At 28.5% G+C, this 21,333-nt stretch overlaps 1 protein-coding gene across 1 annotated transcript; it reads left to right on the plus strand.

The window, feature by feature from the left end:
- The first annotated feature begins 14,324 nt into the window (after window positions 1–14,324).
- On the plus strand, window positions 14,325–20,041 carry SCPL25 (serine carboxypeptidase-like 25). The gene is made up of 8 exons (XM_068631961.2): window positions 14,325–14,820; window positions 16,369–16,572; window positions 17,129–17,304; window positions 17,385–17,669; window positions 18,118–18,248; window positions 18,372–18,467; window positions 18,734–18,839; window positions 19,668–20,041. Exons 1-8 carry the CDS (start codon window positions 14,565–14,567, stop codon window positions 19,809–19,811), a joined length of 1,398 nt encoding a protein of 465 aa, XP_068488062.1. The 5' UTR covers window positions 14,325–14,564; the 3' UTR covers window positions 19,812–20,041.
- Window positions 20,042–21,333: the final 1,292 nt, after the last annotated feature.

Here is a 21,333-nt window from a genome sequence, read left to right on the forward strand (position 1 = left end):
TAATTTTGTAATCCATAATATATTTTTTCAAAAATTTAATTTAATAATCTATAATGTATTTTCAAATTCTAAAATTTAAAATGTGGATAAAAACAAAATATATTTTCAGATAATAGAATGATAATATATTTTTTAAAGGATAAAATAGTCTTTTGCCTGACCTATGGATGGTGGGAGAAGCTATTGTTGGAGGTGCAGGAAGAAAGACCCACGAAAAATATGTATAACCTTCTTAAAAACTTAGGTGAACAAAACAAAAAAAAGGTATATGAACCCAAATTAGTTTTTGTACCGAAAATACCCAAATTCAAAAAAAGTCCATTACGTTTTTCTCAACCTTAACACTGTGAAACCTACGCTAACATAAATAAAATATAATTTCTATGTCAGTTAAGTCTTCATAAATTTATTTATTTTTAATCAATTTTCTTCTTAACTTTTGTTCATAACTTTAATTATTATTATGTTATCTTTATTTATAATTTCACAAAAATGGTAGTGTGGACTGAACCTACATTTAATATTTATTTTTTTATTATTATTGGTATACTGTTTCTTTGGTCGACACTATACTTGAAATTTATTTTTCTTCTTTCTTTGTGTGGGTTAAGCCCACAATAATACTAGAGGCCGTCACCTTTTTAGCAGTTAATACTTTTTTTTTCTCGTAGTGTAATTTGCTGATAAAAATAAAAAAGTTAGACCTAGTTATTGTAATCGATTGTGCAGTGATTATGGCAATGTCAACAATGAAGTAGAGAAGATGGCACTAGCAGATGCTGGAAAAGAAGCCTTAGGTAAAGGAGCTAAGCATTAAGCAGAGTGAAGTCAGTTGCATTATAATATGAAATTTAGTCAGATATAACTCAGAATATTCACACTTCTGACCAACTAATGTGTTAACAGGACCATTTCCACTAACAAGTTGAAGCATTATTTGGACTCATCGAACATTGTCGAGTGCTTGACATAATTACAACCTCAAACCCAAGAAAAATATGAGGAACATTTGTTGTTATCTTGCATTGGGTTGAACACTTGTTAAGGTGAAGTTGACGTGCATAGTTCATATTCTATTGGGTAGACACACGGTGCAACTAAGGAGAAGAATCTGTGCTTTAGGCTTCTATTATATGCCTATTGCAACACAAATCATCCTTCTAAAATCGGCCAACTAATAGATGAAACAATAGACTCTCTCATATTATATTAAAAATTAATTTAAGTTATGATATTTCTATATTATAATTTGATTTTATATTTAGTTTATTTTCAATAAAGAAATAATTATATTTTATTATGAAGGGTAGGCACACTGATGAATCTCATATATAGTTTTCTAAAAAATTGATCTTAATGATTTTGAATCTGCTGACAGATACCATAGACTAATTATTAATCCCACTTCAATTCAAAAGAAATAGAAAAAGTAAATTACCAAGGAAGAAAACAGGTTTTGAAGTGAAGTAAGCAAAATCTGTTTTATAAAATAAAGTGTATATGCATAGAAGAAAAAAGTGTTGTTTTGTTCACCAACTATTGCATACAACAGTAATGTTGGAGGCCTGAGACAACACTGTTTGTCTTCCACTTGACTACATTGCACCAACATGACTCTACACTTTCCACTGCTGTATCACAACACCCCATACCACCTCGTTTCACATGTTCTTCCCTAACCACATGCACTCAAACTCTCTCTGCACATGCCAAACAATACCCTTCTCATCCATAAAATTCATATTCTCCCCACAATTTCACACCAAATAATCAAAGCCTTATGCTACCTCAAAATGGACCAAACAACCACCTCAAACTCAAATTCAACAATTCTAATTTCGTAGGTTAATGGGGCTCTCAGGACTTTGTTTCTCCCGTCGCTAGCTTCCACACATTGGACTCTTCTCTGTGCCTTCTGTACCAATTACTATTATGTCGCCCTGCATCATTATCACAGTGTAGTTCAATGCTTCTCCTTTTACCAAACACACATTTCAAAACTTAAAATACTTCAAAAAACACATTGCTTTCTGTTAATCCACCTTTGTTCAATATTCTCTTAGTTTCCTGAATATATTTAATTTAATCCCCTATTTTAGTTGTTAGTTTTTCAAAAATCCATTCATTTTGATTTACCATTAATATGTTATTTAATTATTAGTAAAAAATGATTTTAAACTTTACTATTATTAAGTCATCTTTTATTGTTAGTGAATAACTAATATAATAAAACTATATTAAATTTGTTTAATTTTAAAAACTTAAAATTAAATATGTGATTAAATTCGTATACAAATATGAAATCAATATATATATATATATATATATGTAAAAAAAAATACACTCTTAATTACTCAAAATAAGTCCGTGGTTGCATTAAATATAGTTTGTTATAGCCGACGACTTCATTCATATCTTTGACATTTTTGTACAGTAAAATAAATGGTCCTCTTAGAAATTATTACACATGTCTTTGGACCAACATGTATTCATATTTATAATTACAGCTATGATAACCAATTTATTTGATAGAACCACTATGCAAATAATTTAAATTTTAAATGGTATTTTTTTATTGAATATTTCTGACTCACTTTAACATAATATTTTCTAATTGAAATGAGGTTAACATGTAGTTGTTTTGTAAAATGATAATTCTCCTTCTAATTAATCTCTTTAGCGTATATTTGTTTAATTTTTAAAAGAAAATAATAATGTGTTTAAGGTCTAATTTGGAAAATAGGACTCCTTCAAAAGTGTGTCGAAGGAGAGATATTTTACTCTTAAGCTAAATTCTTGCTACCTACCTGCTATTCAAACATGAAATTAGATTAGGAATTAAGAGTATATTATAGCGTAAAGAGTTTTTACAAAAGGAAAAAAAATATTGGCTAAAATTAGTTTATACACAAATCACTTTATATAGACTTTTATATAATTTTTCAAAATATTTTTTTTAACTTAAATATAGTTAATTTTAACTGATATGACAATTAATTTTATATTTTCATAAAAATTACTGTGAAAAAAACTTGTTTAACACTACAATAAAATTATTAAATAAAATTAATTTTAAATACCAAAATAATTAGTTATTATATTAACTAGGTTAGAGAACATTTTATAAACTAAAAAAATTATTGGTATCTAAAATAATTTCTATTATTTGTAAAAAATTATAAAATAGTTTGTAAATTGGTATCTAACTATTAGCTACCAAGGTTTTATCTATTCACTATTTATGTTCTAAATTAGGTTTTTAAAGACTAATTTAGAATCTAAAATATTGGTAGTTAAAATTTTGGTAGCTAATTTAGATACCAATTTAAAAATTATTTTATAATATTTTATTAATAATAGAAATCACATTAAATATAAATAATTTTTAGTCTTTATATTAGTATCTAATTTATTCAATATAGTTACAAATTATTTTTTGTCTCTAAATTTAGTTACTATTTAATATTTAATAATTTTTTAGTATTTTTTTACGTTTTTTATGTTAAATAAAAAGAATGATGAGTGTAGACATTTCTCATAAGGAAATTCAAAGCAAAACTTGAATATTTCAAAAATTTGGTTATTTTGAAATTTCAATGCATATTGTATAATTTTGTTTAGTTGCGTGTTTTGTGAACAATATTACTTGAGTCTAACATAATCATCCTAGATTATCATAAATTTAAAAGTTATGATATTTTCACAACCAACGTGAAAATACAACCACAAATATTAATATTTATAAAAAAAAACTTTAATAAAAATACATACAAAACGTAAAAGAATTTTATTTTTTAAATAATAAAATTATAAATAATTAAAATATTAATATTTATTAGGTTATACGTTGTGAAATAAATATTAATCTAAATTTAATTATTATATTATAAAACTGTTTCTGTGAATATTAATAACTTTGGTTTTAATAATGTACATATAGTGGAACATTAGTGTCATTTCTTAGTTAATTCTACCGTTATGTGTGTTTGATGAGGTGAGTGAGACAAGTTATTATTATTATTCATGATTGTTTTTTTGTGTGATGACAAAATAGCTTTCCCATGGCGAATGAACGATGAGGAGAAGGTAGAAAAAAATGTCTGGTGTCTGTGGTGCTTGGGATTCATGCATGTCGTGTTAATCTCAGCTGCAAAAAGCTTTCTGTAACCTTGCATGTGCTGTGCTACGTTCAGACAAAGCTTCAACAAACGCGCTTATATTTCCCTCTTTTTCTTTTTTTCCGTTGTTGTACAGTGATTTCAACATCAATGGTCAACAAAAATAAAGTTAAACTTTCAAGGACCTCATAATCACTCAGAAACTCATCAATATCAACACCTACTACAATTAAGACATGGTTTTCTTCAAGTTATAGAAAAAATATACATCCACAACGGGTTGTTGTAAAGTTTTGAAAAAATTTATAAAAGAAAATTTTTGTAATTAAATAATGTGAAAAACTATTAAAATATCAGGTTAGGAAAGGATATTAGAATAAAAAAATATAGTCAAACAAATTTTAAATATCAGGTTAGGAAAGGATATTAGAATAAAAATGTAATTCGATATTATATATAATTGATTATTCAGTTTTAAGATATTATAGGTATTATATATAATGAGTTGTTTACTTTCTAGATGTTATATATAATTAGTTATTTATAATTATTTTTAGATATCATATATAATTAGTTCAGTTTTCTTTTATATTCAGTTTATTAGTATATTTGATATTTATATATAGTTTTTATTTTTCTCAAACATTTAATTTAATGAATTATTTTATATATTTTTAATATGATATCAATAGTAATTTGTCAGCATTCTTATAATATTTTTGTTTTCTTCCATGGTATAAATTCAATCCTCTTTACATTCATTATACATTCCATCTGTGTTATTAGATGCACTATACATTTTCTTTTGGCTTCGCAACCACAATATATTATTCTTTCATAGTTCTTGAATTTTCTTTAAAGGTTAAGCAAGTAAGTATTTCATGTTGGTTTTAGCACAATTTTGGTGAAATTTGTTTTACATATTACAAAAAAAATAAAAATAAAAATTGTGTTACATGCATACGACTTTGGCTTATAAGCATTTCAAGTTAAAATTGTGACACAACAATACGACTTTGGTCAATTCATAACACATAATACGACTTCGGCTTATAAGCATTTCAAGTTAAAGTCGTGACACAACACTACGACTTTGGTCAATTCGTAACACATAAGTAGTATGACAAACATTATTCTTTCATTATCAGTTATATAATACTCTTAGTGCAAAACAATAAACCAATAAATAATTAATAAAAAAATTAAATAAAATTAAAGGATCTAATAGTGTCCCTATTAATATAATATATAGATCCATGATTTTGTCTGACAACACACCATTATTCATATTTTTTATAAAATAAACTTATTGTTTTTAAAATCAAATATGGATGGAGTCTCAAAAGTACTTAAAGAGTTATTAGTCCATTCTACTTCTATAAAAATTTATCACGCCAGATACAAATGATGATTCCAAAAATCATGTAGTTTACTGAGTATCTCACTATATGAGTAAATAATGAAATATACCAGTAAAAGAAGATGATACATTGTTATCCTAAACTATTAGAAACAAATAATCTAAACATAAAGGAAAACATAAATATAATACTAATATATATAACAATGAAAAAAATCCAAAAAAAAACAAATTTAGTCGATAAAATGTCGAGTTTTGAAAATACACAACGTAAACGAGAGATGAAACAACAAACAAACCAGAAAGACATGAGGCATCGAATCCAAGAAAAGCATTGTAGTTCTAAAAAAAAACACACCACAATCTAGAATGACAATGCACTACATAAAAATAATTTGTTAAAAAACAAAAATATATTAAGAGTTAATCATAGATAATGATTTAGGATGTGAGAAATGGGAAAAGTGAAAATTAATTTTGAAAAATCAATTGACACAAACAGAGAAAATATCAATTAAAAGATATATACAATAAAAAAAATATTCACGAACTAAAACGCGATTAGTTATAAAATGAAACTTGTGTTGCGTAAAAGTGATGAAGTCTATGATTTGCCTCAAATGAATCTCATGCACTGTGTAAGCTTGATGAAGTGTGTAAAAAATATTTATAGATATAGTACCGTGCGCTCTCTTAAAATTTTAAAATAATAAAAACTTACTATTTATTAAAAAAACGTCAACACTTACCATGGATTAGAAAAAACTCCCTTACATAGTGTTTTATTGTAGGTTATTTATTGTAACCTCCGTTAACAAATTCTTGTTAAAATTAATAATTTTTTATTGATTATATGAATTATATAACTAATTATAATGTTTACTTTTCTCTTCCATTGTTAAATTTTTTTGTTATTATATATAATTATTTTTAAATATATATTTTAATTCAATGAATTATTTTACCTATTTAATAAAAGAGCAGCATCAACTAATTAATTGATGATGATGACATGGTATTATGTGTAGGAATATTTACACAGTAGGATCGTGTATTTGTATTTTGTGATTTTTGAAATAACTTATTCTTTGGAAATGTTTCATTTGGACACTTTTATTTTAGATTTTAGTGCTATTTTAAAGCAAACTGAGATAAAGTAAATATTATTTTTGAAAAACTGAAATTGAAATAGCGAGCAAGAAAAAAATGGAATAATAATAGTTGAATTATTTACTTGGCGTGAGAAGAGACAGTTAAAAGGACACGTGTGCAGCATAATTAGTACATTTATTGATTCTGAGCGTGTGATGGTACTAGTTTCAGAGTTTGGTCACTGAGAAAGAAATAAGATATCAACACTTCTGAGTTCCGAAGCAAGAGATACATACATGACGCAAATATATACAAAACACACCACAATTTCAGTGAGAACACCCTGCTAACTTAACCAAATATATGTCAAACGAAATTCAGACACAACTTCAATTTTCACCATTTTAATGCCTAGTTTTATGCTTAAACATCTTTTGTTTTCAACTATTTATAAATCGTACCATGACTCGTTAAATCACTAATATTTTTTAGTGACATGACCGTTATAGTTTATACAGACTCAACAAACTTTTGTTTTATCAATAACAAAAATTTAACACAAAATTATTAAGATAATTATGATATTATTTAAAATTTAAAATTAATATGATAATATGTCTTAATTTCAATCCAATATTAAAGATTTATCACAGTCGTATCTTATAAATATGTATACAAATTAAAATAAAAATATATATTAAACAATATTTATTATTCTCACTTATTTCATACTAACTCTAATTTAGATATTTGAATATCTTTTATATATACATTATCCACACTAATAAAAAATATTACAAAATGAACTTTTGAGTCTAACTCAACCCCATAAAACTGGTTTATAAGATTGATATTTATACTCACTTATATACAATGAAATGTCATAACCTAATATCTAGTCGATATTCAACAACAAAAGATCTTGCAACTTTATCAATAATATCAATAACTAACTTAAAGAGATAAAAAAAGAACAAACTTTCTCAACCCTTATTTTTTTAAATTATTAAACAATAAATTAATAAAAAAAACATAGAAAAATATTCTAACCTTTATACACTTTAAAGATAGCAAATATCTTCAATACGTATCACGAAATCAAATCTGTCAAAATAAAACTAAAATGTTAACTACCATCACAAAAAAAAAGTCATATTATACAAAAATGCTAAACAAATCGGTAACATTAAAAAAAATGTAGCTCTCATAAAAGAAAAATCAAATAACTAAAACGACAAATAAAAACATGACACATACCTAGCAATCCAAACATTTAAAAAAAATAATCGACTTCTCTAATCAGACAAATTTGAAAGGGTTTCTATAGTCTTGTAACACATAAACCAATTTGAATTATGTTAAAATGAGTTTGTGATTAGTGAGAAAATTGTAAATGAGAGGCGATGATTTATAGTTTTGTATGTTGTGAAGTTAGTTGTGATGAGAGACGTATGATAATTAGGTTATGATGAGTTTGATTGGATAACACTTGGCATGGGAGTGTAGATTTGAGAAGATGTGAAAGGATGGGAGATAAGTGATTTAGATTGGTTGGTGAATGAATTAAAAAGTGGAGTTTGGAATATATAGAATATGAAGTTTGAAGTAAAACGTGCGTGCGAGAAGAGAAGAGAAGAGGTAGAGAGATAGCATTGAGCATTAATTATGTGAGAAGAGATGTGACAGTGAGAGATGGGATTGTGTTGTTGTGTGTGTCTGAGTCTTCAATCAATGGCTTTGAATTTAGGTAGGAAAGAGGTTAATTATGGACCTAACTATCTCCCTCTCACTTCCATTTCCAATTACTCTCTCTATCCACTTCCTTTCCCCTTCCCCCACATTGCCCTTTTCCTCACCTTTCAACATTTTACAACTCTCTTTTTTATTACATACTCATTTTTAACATTTCATATAAAAAAAATTAAAATACCACTTTCAATCCAAAATCTTAAAACAATAAATTTGTGAGATTTTTTTCTTAAAACAATAAATTTGTGAGATTTTTTTCTTAAAACAATAAATTTGTGAGATTTTTTTCTTTTATATTACCATTTTTCTTCATTCTTTAACAATCTACTTTTTAAGTGTGACCCATTTGTATAACTATTTTTATCACAACGGAATACACTTAACTGAAATCCCTAATCAGAAACACTTTTTTATGCAAGATATCCTCAAGTTCTTGTGTATTTGTTTCACCTTCATTACATTATTACACTACAAAAAAATCATCAAATAGAAACCAATTTTTAGAAACCAAAATAATTAGTTGCAATAGTAACTAAATTAGAGACCATTTTATAAACTAAAACAAAAATTGGTTTCTAAATTAATTTATATTATTGTTAAATAATTTCTAAATTGGTATCTAATTAGCAACCAAAGTTTTAACTACCAATTATTTAGTTTCTAAATTTGGTCTTTAAAATCTTGGTTGCTAATTAGATACCAATTTAGAAACTATTTAACAATAATATAAACTAATTTAAAAATCAATTTTTGTTTTAGTTTCTAAAATAATCTCTAATTTAGTTACTATTGCAACTAATTATTTTGGTCTCTAAAAATTGATTTCTATTTCATATTTTTCTTTGTAATGTTAGGTTCATATTATTCGACGATAAACAATTATAAACATTAATAAACAATATATATTAGAACATAAAAACATAAAATACTAACAAAATATATACAATATTTTTAAAATAACATATTCACTCATTGTTCCGTTATTACTCGATGCAATATCATTTTATTTATGTATCAGGATTATAACAATTTACAAAATTTACAAACAGATACAATAATGAACCAATTTAAATAATCATCATACCAAAGGACATATATATCAACCTCATTCCACTGTCAACACATCATACATCACAAATTGTAATTGAATTATTGTGAACCAAGATGTAAGACGTAATAAAATAGTATAATTTCTTATATTTAACATCTTTTTGAAAGATTCATAGATGCTAACACCTGACTTGTTATAAGACTATTAAAAAATTTATCTTCATCCTCTTAAATTAGAATAATTTATTCACCTACTTTGTAATATATTAATACACCAAGAGTGTTCAAGATTCTAATAAAATAAAGATTCTCTTCAACTTAATCCTCATACAATACAATAGAATGTTGGGTATTTTCTAAACTTCAAATAAAATTTAGAAATTATAATTTTATGAAATAAAATATAAAAAAAATTATCTTTATTAACAACGTTACATGAATTTTAATCTGTACCATAATTATGTCTAATCTAATATATAATATATTATTGTATATTATTCTTGATTGTTAATTTAAATCCATTTTTGTTACTTGTACTTTCATGACGGTATAATTTTGGTCTCCAAAATTTGTTACACTTTGTTTGAGTTTTTTAAGTTGTAGAATTTTGTTTCATCCACTAGCTTATTATTCAGATTTAACAACAACTGACATGACAGGTTAATAATGATGCGATACAAATTGTTATTATGGTAAATCTATTTAATACATGTTAATATAATGATTCACACGGCAATATCATCATAGGATGACATGGCATTGACATAGTAATATGGCAAAATCAAAATTAATATATATATATATATGTCTTGTCTTTTTTATATTCAAGTTTCTAAAGTTAAATTAAAATATTATTAAAACATAAATCATTAAATATGAAGCAAAACAGAATAAAATGAAAGGAAATACAAAAATTTGAGAAAACAAAAGAAAAGAGAGAGAAACACAGCATATTTCTATGAATTTGAATATCCCAAATGAAAATACTGAAAGTAAAAAAAAATAATGTAAACCACTAATATCAAAACACATGTAAAATAAATAAAAAGTACATAAATATATAAGTTATTAAACAAATGGTACATGAACGCATTTACAATTTCATTAAAAAAAATCACGTGAGATTGTAACTACTTATAAACAAATAATAAAGTAACTATAATTTGAAGAATTTAGTTATGGTGTTTGAATGATATATTTAATGTAAAGATGAGTGAAATAAACAATATAAAAAATCACAACATAATTTATTGGATTGAGATCTTCTACATTACATACAATACAGGGAAATCATCAAATAGAGAACAAAATAACTAGTCGTAACTAAATTAGAGACTATTTTAGAAATTAAAAAATATATTAGTTTCTATTATTGTTAAATAGTTTCTAAATTGGTATCTATTTAGCTACCAAGTTTTAACTACCAATTATTTAGTTTCTAAATTTGGTAGCAAAAACTTTAATTGCTAATTAAATACCAATTTAGAAACCATTAACTATTTTAGAAACCAAAAAATTATTTAATCCCTAAAATGGTCTCTAATTTAATCACTATAGCAACTAATTATTTTTTGTCTCTAAAATTAGTTTTTATGTCATTGATTTTCTTGTAGTGATATATACCAACTTTTCTTGGAATATTCCCTTAAAAAATTCCAAAGGCATATAAATATATAAAGTTTAGTAAAAGGCACAAATTTGATAATGAGAAAATGTAATAAGAAACAACCTAAAACAAGGTGATTGTTCTAAGTCTATGCTCAAGAATGGTAGATAGATATGAAGAGATATTTCTGACTAAGCTTACACTTTCATCTTTAGGTCTCTGTGAATGTAACTTTTTGAAGTTTTGTCTCTGACTAAAGATTATGGATTTGTAGAAGAAGAAGCATAATAATAATTTGTGTGTTTGAGAAATTGTTGAATGGCACCTCGCGTGCACATGAAGAGAAGTGTTGATAATAATGTCCCTTTTTCTTATCTTTCTTGCCTCGCCTCTAATTAGAAAAAAGGACAATTTCCGTTTCTTAGCCATCATTCTTCACTTTCACCAAACTGGAAAATGTGTTACTTATTTCACCATCTTTTCTAGTTTAATCTCTAACAGAATATCGACCATGTCACTGTGCATCACTGCATCATTCCACCAATACATTTTCTTTCTGTCATTTTCCAAAACTTCTTCTCATCATCAAAAACTTTCTCATTTTTTATTTCTGCATTACTTCGTATTTACTCAAGTATTTTAGGTCTTAAGTACAATACATGTACTGCATTGTACACATTTTCTTTATACCTTTACCCAATGGACCCAATGTATAATAATCATATACTCTCACTATAAGAAAATCATGAAATAGAAACCAATTTTTAGATACCAAAATAATTAGTTGCAATAGTAACTAAATTAGAAACTATTTTAGAAACTAAATAAAAAATTGGTTTTTAAATTAGTTTCTATTATTGTTAAATAGTTTTTAAATTGGTATCTAATTAGCAACCTAAGTTTTAACTACCAATTATTTAGTTTCTAAATTTGGTCTCTAAAACCTTGGTTGCTAATTAGATACCAATTTAGAAACTATTTAGCAATAATAGAAATTAATTTAGAAACCAATATTTTTTTTAGTTTCTAAAATGATCTCTAATTTAGTTACTAGTACAACTAATTATTTTGATCTCTACAAATTAGTTTTTATTTTATAATTTTTTTGTAGTGGTAGTGTGTGTTTTATGATTTTCTTGTAATGTATGTACAAATTAAAGAAGACCGTATTATTAAGACATTTACATTTACTAGGTTACCACTTTAAATAATCATATAATTTTAGTCTTCAATTTTTTTTAAAAAAAAATAGTTTCACATATATTTATTTTATATTTAAAATAATGAAATCATCTCTTGATAATACCAAATGAATATAATAGGTTGAGATTTTAATTGAAAAAAAAAACATATATGAGATAATTAAGCCAAAAGTATCTTGCATTTAATGATTTATTGGATTCTTTGTCTTGTATTTAAGTAGTACTGTTTAATAAATTATGATATTCATAAGTGGATGTTTAATGAAATTGGTAAAATGAGAAGTCACTTTTCGATTCAGAAAATGTAAATGACATCTCACGTTCTTTTACATCAGCTCTGGCCTCTGAGCATGTATAGTTAAATGGCAGAACAGTGAGTGTAAGAGCATTTAATCTCATCACTCACCCTTCCTCATTTTCTTTTAAACCTTGCAACTGCTTCTTCATCTTTTTGGGCTGTTAAATCCTTCTTCTACAATGTTCATAATAATTGGAGAGCTCCAAAAAAAACCCTCTAATTATGAACTACGTACCACAAGTCTAGATATAGAACACAATGATTTGTTGGATTATGGGTATTGTACAAGACAAAATAGATATTTTCTAACTTTTGTAAACAATGCCCAGATTGAAGCAAAATAGATTGAATAGGAATGGATAGAGGCAAAGGTGGTGTAGTCAAAGTTATTGTGCTTAATTAATGAGGATCAAAGAGACAGTTTGGGTGGGGGTCTTGCAAACACCATGTGTGAAACCACTTACATAAGATTCAAGAAACCCATCAAAATCATTCATCCTAGTTTGATTTTGTTGTCATTTAGTACCAACCCCACCTTTCAATCTTTTCCTAATCATCAATCTCATGCCTAAGATACCATCCTTTTTTAATAAAAAAAAAACAAATAATCAGCCTCCTTTTTAGATTCATAACTAAATAGTATTTAAGTATGAATAATTATTAAAAAAAATATTATTTGTGTGCTATATATGGTCAAGATGTCTTAGACATTACATACAATATTTTGACATATAAGATAAATATCACTTAACACAAGTTTTATAGAAAATTTGTGTTTGATGTCAGACTATAAGGATTAATTGTGATATTCGTATTAATTTAGATTCATACCACGAGGACCTAACATATTTATATTAATAGGTTGACCTATGTCAAATTAATTACATATTTAATGGTATTTATTTCGCTCGACGACCAAATATTGAGTGTTAACTTAAGTATCGAATGACATTTTGCATGAAACTTTTTACTAAAGATCCAACACCAAAAATTATTACAAGTAAACATTGAAGAGTTCGATCATATTCATACAATAACAAATTGAAATGAAATTGAACTTCAGTTTTTAGATGAAATGTTATCAAGAAAAAATACAGTTAAAAGATAATAAGTTGAAAGAGAATAACATCATCATATGAAATAATTATGATTTAATTAGATTTTTCTTCTCTGTTATTGTTACTTAACATATTTAGTTGTCTTAGTTTTTTTCACAAATCTGATCTTATATTTATTGTATTTGGATAAGTTTGTGTTTGTTAAATTTTATGTTAAGTTAATTGATGGAGCAAGGGTTAAAACAGTAGATATCAAAATTGTGATGATTTTTTACAAAATAATGATAACAATAGAATGGATAGATAAAAATGCTATTAAACATTAAATAACTGATAATCCTTCTTTTTCCACGTATAGAATTTGATAAACATCTCCTTCATATTATTTTTATTTAAATAAAAATATCGATTAAAATTATAAATTAAGGCTAACCAGTTTCTCCAGTAAAGAATTAAAAAAAAATCTTATTGGGATTGGAAAACATTGTTCTTTTATGGTTTTTTAATATTTTGTTAATTTCTTAACAAATACTCTTAAGATATTGATTATCATGATCTAAAAGCATAATTAAGGAAGAGTCAATTGATTTTTAAGCATTTTTCAACGGCAGTGGATCCATATCCTATATAACTATTTTTATTGAAACTCCCAAGTCCTACCTAACATGAACTAGGTGTAACAACTGACACCTTTAACATTTTTTTCTTCCTCTACAGTTTCTAAATCGACATTCTTTGGTTATAAGATAAACCAAAATTAGTATAGTAGCTACACAAAATAGGGTCAAAATAGTATTTTGAACGAAAACTGGCATGTAGCTAAAGTGCCAAAAGTGTTTATGACACTCATCACACTCTTTCTCTCTCAATCTCTCTCCTATTTAATCCACCCCCACCCTAACTCTTTCACTCTCAGTCTCATACACAACCACCAAGTCACACACATTTTCCTTCTTTTTTAAACCACATACCTCTCTTTTGCTCACACTTCCTCACACCCTTTTCTTCGTTTTCACTAACCACACCAAGTCATGGAGCAAAGACAGATCTTTGCTCATGTGCTCATTTGGGTTCTAATGGTCCTTGTTGGAGCCTCTTGTGCTAAAGCAGGAGAAGGAGAAGCAGCTGATAGGATTTTGGCACTCCCTGGTCAGCCTAAGGTGTCATTTCAGCAGTTCTCTGGCTATGTTACTGTCAACAAGCTTGCTGGTAGAGCTCTCTTTTACTGGCTCACTGAAGCTGCACAAAATCCTCTCACCAAACCTTTGGTCATTTGGCTCAATGGAGGTTAGAAGTTACATCTTCAAACCATTCAACCCTCTTCTCTTTTCTCACACAAAAAACCATTGCATCATCTCCAACCACTATGTTTCAAATGATTTTTACATCACCATTGCTAATCTACTGTCTTGTGGTATCATAAAAACATGATGATCCATAATTACCATCAGATTATTTCTCTTTCTTACACATCAAAACTTACTTTAACGTTTTGATTAAGGAAGAACAATTGCATGCAGGTTTTATGTTTTTAACTGTCTGCACATATCTAAAGTCACTGTTATATCGCCTCTTGATTAGTGTATATGGTTTTGGTTTTGTTTTTCCTCATTTGGTAGTTTAATCTTTTGTTTTTAGCAACGCTAACAAGGGTTCAGAATACAGCTAATACTATTTTGCTACCGACATACCAGTCAACAAAATGTACAAATACTGCTATATTTTTTTGAACCCTTTAAATATTTTTCTGTGCATCATTAATTAATGAGACGTTTCACTTCTTTTCCTTAAATACCGCTTATGGGTAAGCTTAGTTTGACTTGAAATTCAATGAAAACATTTATTCTTTTTCGTGTTACTTTCTAAAATGGCTTCTTTAATTAAACCTGCTTTGTTATTGCATTTTTCTTTTGGGGTATTGAATTGGAGGGAGAAAATGAAAAAAGAAAATGAAAATTGGATGTAGAAATGCATTGAATATTTGTACCGTGAAAGAAACAAAAGAAAGTGTAGGTAGAGCCCACCTGAGTGGGTTGGCAAATGGCAATGGATAGCTTGGAATGATGACCTAACTAACGATGAATGGTACACACAGTGAAGTTCTGCACTCTTTTTTTCTCTCTCTATTTCTTTTTTCTGTGTATGAATCCAGATACATACATAGACGCACACTTACACACGCATGCCACTTAATGCTTGAAAGCAACTAAAAACCAGACTCATTAATGATTAAATAGGCTCAGACCCATTATTTAAGGTTCTGTTATGCAACTTGTCAGCTGCCATTGCCACACCATCAATGCAACCCTATGTTTAGCACAATGCCTATACCTTTCTCTCTCACATGTATATCTACTTAACCATTTCTTTCAACCCTAATTAAACTCATTAAATCTTTTTCAAACAAAAACATAGGTCTTCTTTCTCAACAGTAACTGATTCATGCTAACCACTTTCTAATATGAACTCTTTGTTTTGGTTTCTTAGCCACTCTTTAGAAGGAATAACTTTCACAATGCTATTTTCTAGTGGCAATGGTGTAGAAAATTGAGTATAAATGAAGTAGTTGGAAATAACATAAACAATTGGAAAACAATAAATAAGGGTAATTTAGTCAAAATGTATAAGAATTGTAAAAATCTTAAATGTCTGAAGTCTTGAAAGAGATTTGTTTTCTCTCAAGTAGTAGGGAGATTTTAGGAGGATGGATTATTACTCTATCATAATTTTCTTTGAGACATGATAATTGAAAACAGATTTGTTAAAGATAAAGGTCAAATAATGGATCAATAAAGAAATATTAGTAACATGGTGTTAAATTTTGTGGTAAACTAGGTCCAGGGTGTTCATCAGTGGCATATGGAGCGTCTGAAGAGATTGGACCATTTAGAATAAACAAAACAGCTTCTGGGCTATACATTAACAAGTTTTCATGGAACACTGTGGCCAACCTCTTGTTCTTGGAAGCTCCGGCCGGCGTCGGCTTCTCCTACACCAACCGCTCCTCCGACCTCCTCGACACCGGCGACCACCGCACCGGTAGGTCCCACAATCCTCCCATCCACATTAATTGCCACCACCGTTCACGCTTCATAGATTTTTCCTATAGTGATGATTTTTTTGGTAGGCCATGGAAAATAATAAAGATGTACATGTTATAATCGGTGATAAAATGTTAATTACTGCTTCTAACATTATTTAATATTATTATTGTGAGTTGATATGTGTCATAATTGCCAGTTGATAATGATGGACCAATTTTGGTGGTCCACGTTTATCACACAATAATTTATGTATTGACCAACCACGTACCTCATCATCAGAGCCACATTGTACTTGCAGCACTCGCTCCAGTACAAAAACTTCTCATCACCGTAGTTCAAACTTCCAAAACGTGATTCGGCTGAAAACAACACCTAGAGTCTAGAGTTCAGTTTTACTACTTTTCATGACTTTGCTAGCAACAAAATGTTGGTGTCTCAAAAAACAATCATACAAAGTTATGATAACATTCACCAAACCAACTCATTCTCTTCATAAGTATGTTGTGATTAATCATTTTTCTGATCAATGACTAATGAATTGTTGAATTCAGCCCAAGACTCTCTGGAATTTGTTCTCCAATGGCTAGAACGGTTCCCCCGTTACAAAAACCGGGAACTTTATATCACTGGAGAGAGCTATGCAGGACATTATGTGCCTCAATTAGCTAAGGAAATCATGAACTATAACGCAAAAAGCAAGCACCCCATCAATCTGAAAGGCATAATGGTTAGTGCGTTGAAATGAAATTTAGTTATTGAATGAGGTATTGTGAAGGATATTTATATATATATGAAAATGTAATGCAGGTAGGAAATGCAGTGACAGACAACTACTATGATAACTTGGGGACAGTGACATATTGGTGGAGCCATGCTATGATCTCGGACCAGACTTACCGGCAACTGATGAGTACATGTGATTTTCACCGGCAGAAGGAATCTGATGAGTGTGAGTCAGTGTATAGCTATGCCATGGATCAAGAATTCGGTAACATTGATCAGTACAACATCTATGCTCCTCCTTGCAACAACTCTGATGGTAGTACCTCTCCCACCCGCCACACCATGCACTTACCTCACCGACCCCATAAGGTATCAATTTAATTTTCATTACTACTATCTCCCTCCCACTGTAATCAATTTAATACATCAGATCAACACACCCTCATGAATAACTGTCTCCTTTAAATATGTGGTTGGAGATTTTATTTTCAACTCTGCATGTGTGAAGAGCAGATAAAATTGTCATGATCTTAAATGAGTTTTGTGCACTGATAGAATTAGTCTTTAATCTCTTAACTGAGATATATTGATCACCCCAAAAAATGTTCATGGTGAGAGTATAATATCAAGTTACAAATTTAAATATTAATAAATAAAAAGTTGTTACTTTGTAATGTGTTCCTTTAAAAAAAAACAGGTATGAAAACATTGGCATTAAATAGTTGAGATTGAATTTATCATATGATATTGTTTCTTTCTATATGTATGACATACAATCTTGTTCATACGAGCTAATGGAAAATTTATTTATTCACAGGCTTTTAGGCATTGGTCTGGTTATGATCCATGTACAGAAAAGTATGCAGAGATTTACTACAACAGGCCAGATGTTCAGAAAGCACTCCACGCTAACACAACTAGAATCCCTTATAGGTGGACTGCTTGCAGGTGAATTTGTGCTGTAGACTATATGAAGGGTTGAATCCCATGTTTTGACTGCAATTTAAGCAATCAGAATTATATATGTACAAAGGGTTGATTGATGATTATGTTGGTTTTTATTTGGTGCAGTGAGGTTTTGAATAGAAACTGGAATGATACAGATGTATCCGTTCTTCCCATTTATAGAGAGTTGATAGCTCACGGAATACGAGTTTGGGTGTTCAGGTTGGTTTTGAAATGCATATGGCTAAGTATATCGTTCTTATCTTAGAATTAGAGTTTCACTTCTATGTATGTAATAGAAGTTTATATTACAAGTTAAAATAAGTGATTAGATTTTGAACACTTTATTAGACAACAGTATGAACCATTAATTGCCCCATGTCTCTTTTTCTCTCACACAAAATAGTGCAGTTGGCAAGAAAGGATCCAAGTCAATGATTAATGGGTAGATGCATATTAATTATGTTTGACACTTTTTGCTAATACAGTGGGGACGTGGACTCAGTGGTGCCTGTCACAGCAACAAGATATGCCCTTGCACAGCTTAAGTTGTCAACTAAAATACCATGGTATCCTTGGTATGTCAAAAATCAGGTAAGTGCATTTGAAAATTGTTCTTCCTCTCCCATATTTATTAGTAATTACAACTTAGTGGCTATTGCCGTATGTCTGGTATAGTTTTACTGCTATTAGCTATCTATCTAGATGTGGTTAACAATTGAGCTACTATGAGTCTCCAAATGGGACATTTTAGAAAATTTTTTAGAGTGGATAATGATGCTTAATTATGACAAAGGAATAGTCAACTATGTATGTTAGCAGTTGCCGGTTGGTCCTTGCTCATTATTTAATGCTCTTGAATCCTAGGGTAGTTAATTAAACATTTCTGGTCTGTATATTGTTTCTAAATCAATCTCCAACTGATGCCAAATGGTGCACTTTCTTGAAGTGTAAAGGTCCTACTGTCCTACCTTCAATCATTGTTTTAAAATGTTCCTTTGCCAACATTTACCATACACCTTTTAGCCCCTACTTAAATTTCATCCTCCATTGTGGAGCAGACCTACTTTTCTGCCCAAAACTAAAAAAGCTGCAATTACTTTGAGGCAAGAGCTACTGTATATACAGTAAATAGAGTTCTTAAACTATCATGTATACTACAATTACTCATCACATGTTGATACACAGCTAAATCCTTCAAGGATGCATGTGAATACTTTGATATATCCACATCTAAATACATATCTTTTTTTCATTATTTCTAGATGAAGTGGGTGTTTCTTAAAAATTATGAGTGTTGTTTAAGTAGATGTAATTTTTTTCTGTATATAGTATAAGGGTACATTTTTTGTATGAAGATGAAAATTTGATTCAATGTTGAGTTTTACAAATTGAGGGAATTATTGTGGTGTTTGTGTGAAGGTTGGAGGGTGGACAGAGGTGTACGAAGGAGTAACATTTGCAACAGTGAGAGGAGCAGGGCATGAAGTGCCTCTGTTCAAGCCAAGAGCAGCCCTTCAGTTATTCACATCATTCCTTGCAGGAAAGCCTCTACCAAAGTCCTAAAATAGCAAAAGTAAAATGTTCTTAAGGGAAAATGAGGTGACAAAAAGAAAACAATGACAAAGGTAAAAAAAAAAGAGAGAGAGTGAGAGAAACAAGTGTAAAAGCCCTGAGCTGCTAATTTCTATTGCCCTGTTATGGTTCTGAACAAATGTGACATTTTTCGTTTTCCACAAATTAACAAAGAGGGGTTGGTGGAAAGAGAAATCTAAAATGTGTATTTTTTTTTTCTAGTGAAATAAGTTCTATATTTTTAACAGAAAAATTCTTAAAAGAATACCTATTTTTTTTTATCAAAACAAGACTAAAGTAAGCTTAAACAAAGAAGTTAAAAACAGGGCATGACTAGTTTACATATTAACTGGTCAAGGAAAATGTTAAAAACCATTAGGGAAATAAAAATGCTTTTCTATAAAAAAAATAGGTATGTTATCATCTCATCATGGTTTTTCATTTTGATACTTAAAAAACTTGTAGATTAAATATCTTGCAACTAGGTTCTGAAAAAAAATGTAGCATAAAAGATGGGGTTAACCTATTTTGATCTTACTCATAGTTGGGTGAAAGATGAGATTCAAACTAAATGACCAAGACATGTTGGGAACATTATCCAAAGGTTTGATAATTCTCTTTGATATTTTGGGTATTGATACAATATTGTCTAGTTGGCAAGCACATCAAATTGGTCCTACTATTGGTATTAGATAATTAAACAATATGTTATATGGCATACCATGTTTGACACAAGAGAGACTTTCCTTCATTCCTTGCATGCTTTTGTTTTTATTTTTTGTAAAATTAAAGTAGCTAATGTTGGTGACAAGTACCACATACTTTATTTAACAAGTTTAAAATCAATCTACGGCAGCTACATCTTTAAGTACACACTTTGACTATAAAAGATAATAATGTAAAATGTGTAGCATAAATGTCGGGTCAACTTTCGAATTCTATTGCTCCATTCCCTTGAATAGAAATTGTTTGAAGGCTCTAGAAGCTGCTTCTAAAACTTGTTCAACTATTGTTTTTTTAAGGATGATGATTCTTTAGTTTGAACCTATGATGGTTGGTCATGGGACGTTTGAGGAACTTGTGGACTATTTTCTTATTTATTACTTAATTAATATATTGGCAAGAACTAATTTTTATCTAACAACTAATTTTTATCTCACTAGAACTAAAACATAAATTTATTATCTGATGTCACTAACTAAATTTCTCAAAATAAAGTATAAGAACTAGACTTTAAGTTTAACTCAACCTCATAAAATCAGTTTATAAAATAAATTTAATTTCTAGTTGATGTGGGATATCAACACATCTTCTTTACATTAAGAGTGATAGCTCATGCATGAGACAATATATAATAGGTGATTCGATAACGGTATGTTCACGTCGAGAGTAACAACTCGTGCGTGAGATAATATATTATAGGTGATCCGATAACAGCTCGATAGCGGATAACCTAATAAGTCTAACAAACTCTCGATATGGTAGGCTTGAAATGACTTTATACCATATGAGA

The sequence above is a fragment of the Phaseolus vulgaris genome, chromosome 8 (genome assembly GCF_051622355.1).
Source record: "Phaseolus vulgaris cultivar YP4 chromosome 8, ASM5162235v1, whole genome shotgun sequence".
In the NCBI taxonomy this organism is placed as follows: domain Eukaryota; kingdom Viridiplantae; phylum Streptophyta; class Magnoliopsida; order Fabales; family Fabaceae; genus Phaseolus; species Phaseolus vulgaris.

Excerpts from the sequence above, each read along its gene's own strand:
- SCPL25 (XM_068631961.2), top strand. The coding sequence starts at position 14,565 with ATGGAGCAAAGACAGATCTTTGCTCATGTGCTCATTTGGGTTCTAATG. Across the intron at positions 16,573-17,128 it reads CACCGGCGACCACCGCACCG|CCCAAGACTCTCTGGAATTT; the intron begins GTAGGTCCCACA and ends TGTTGAATTCAG. Across the intron at positions 17,305-17,384 it reads TCAATCTGAAAGGCATAATG|GTAGGAAATGCAGTGACAGA; the intron begins GTTAGTGCGTTG and ends AATGTAATGCAG.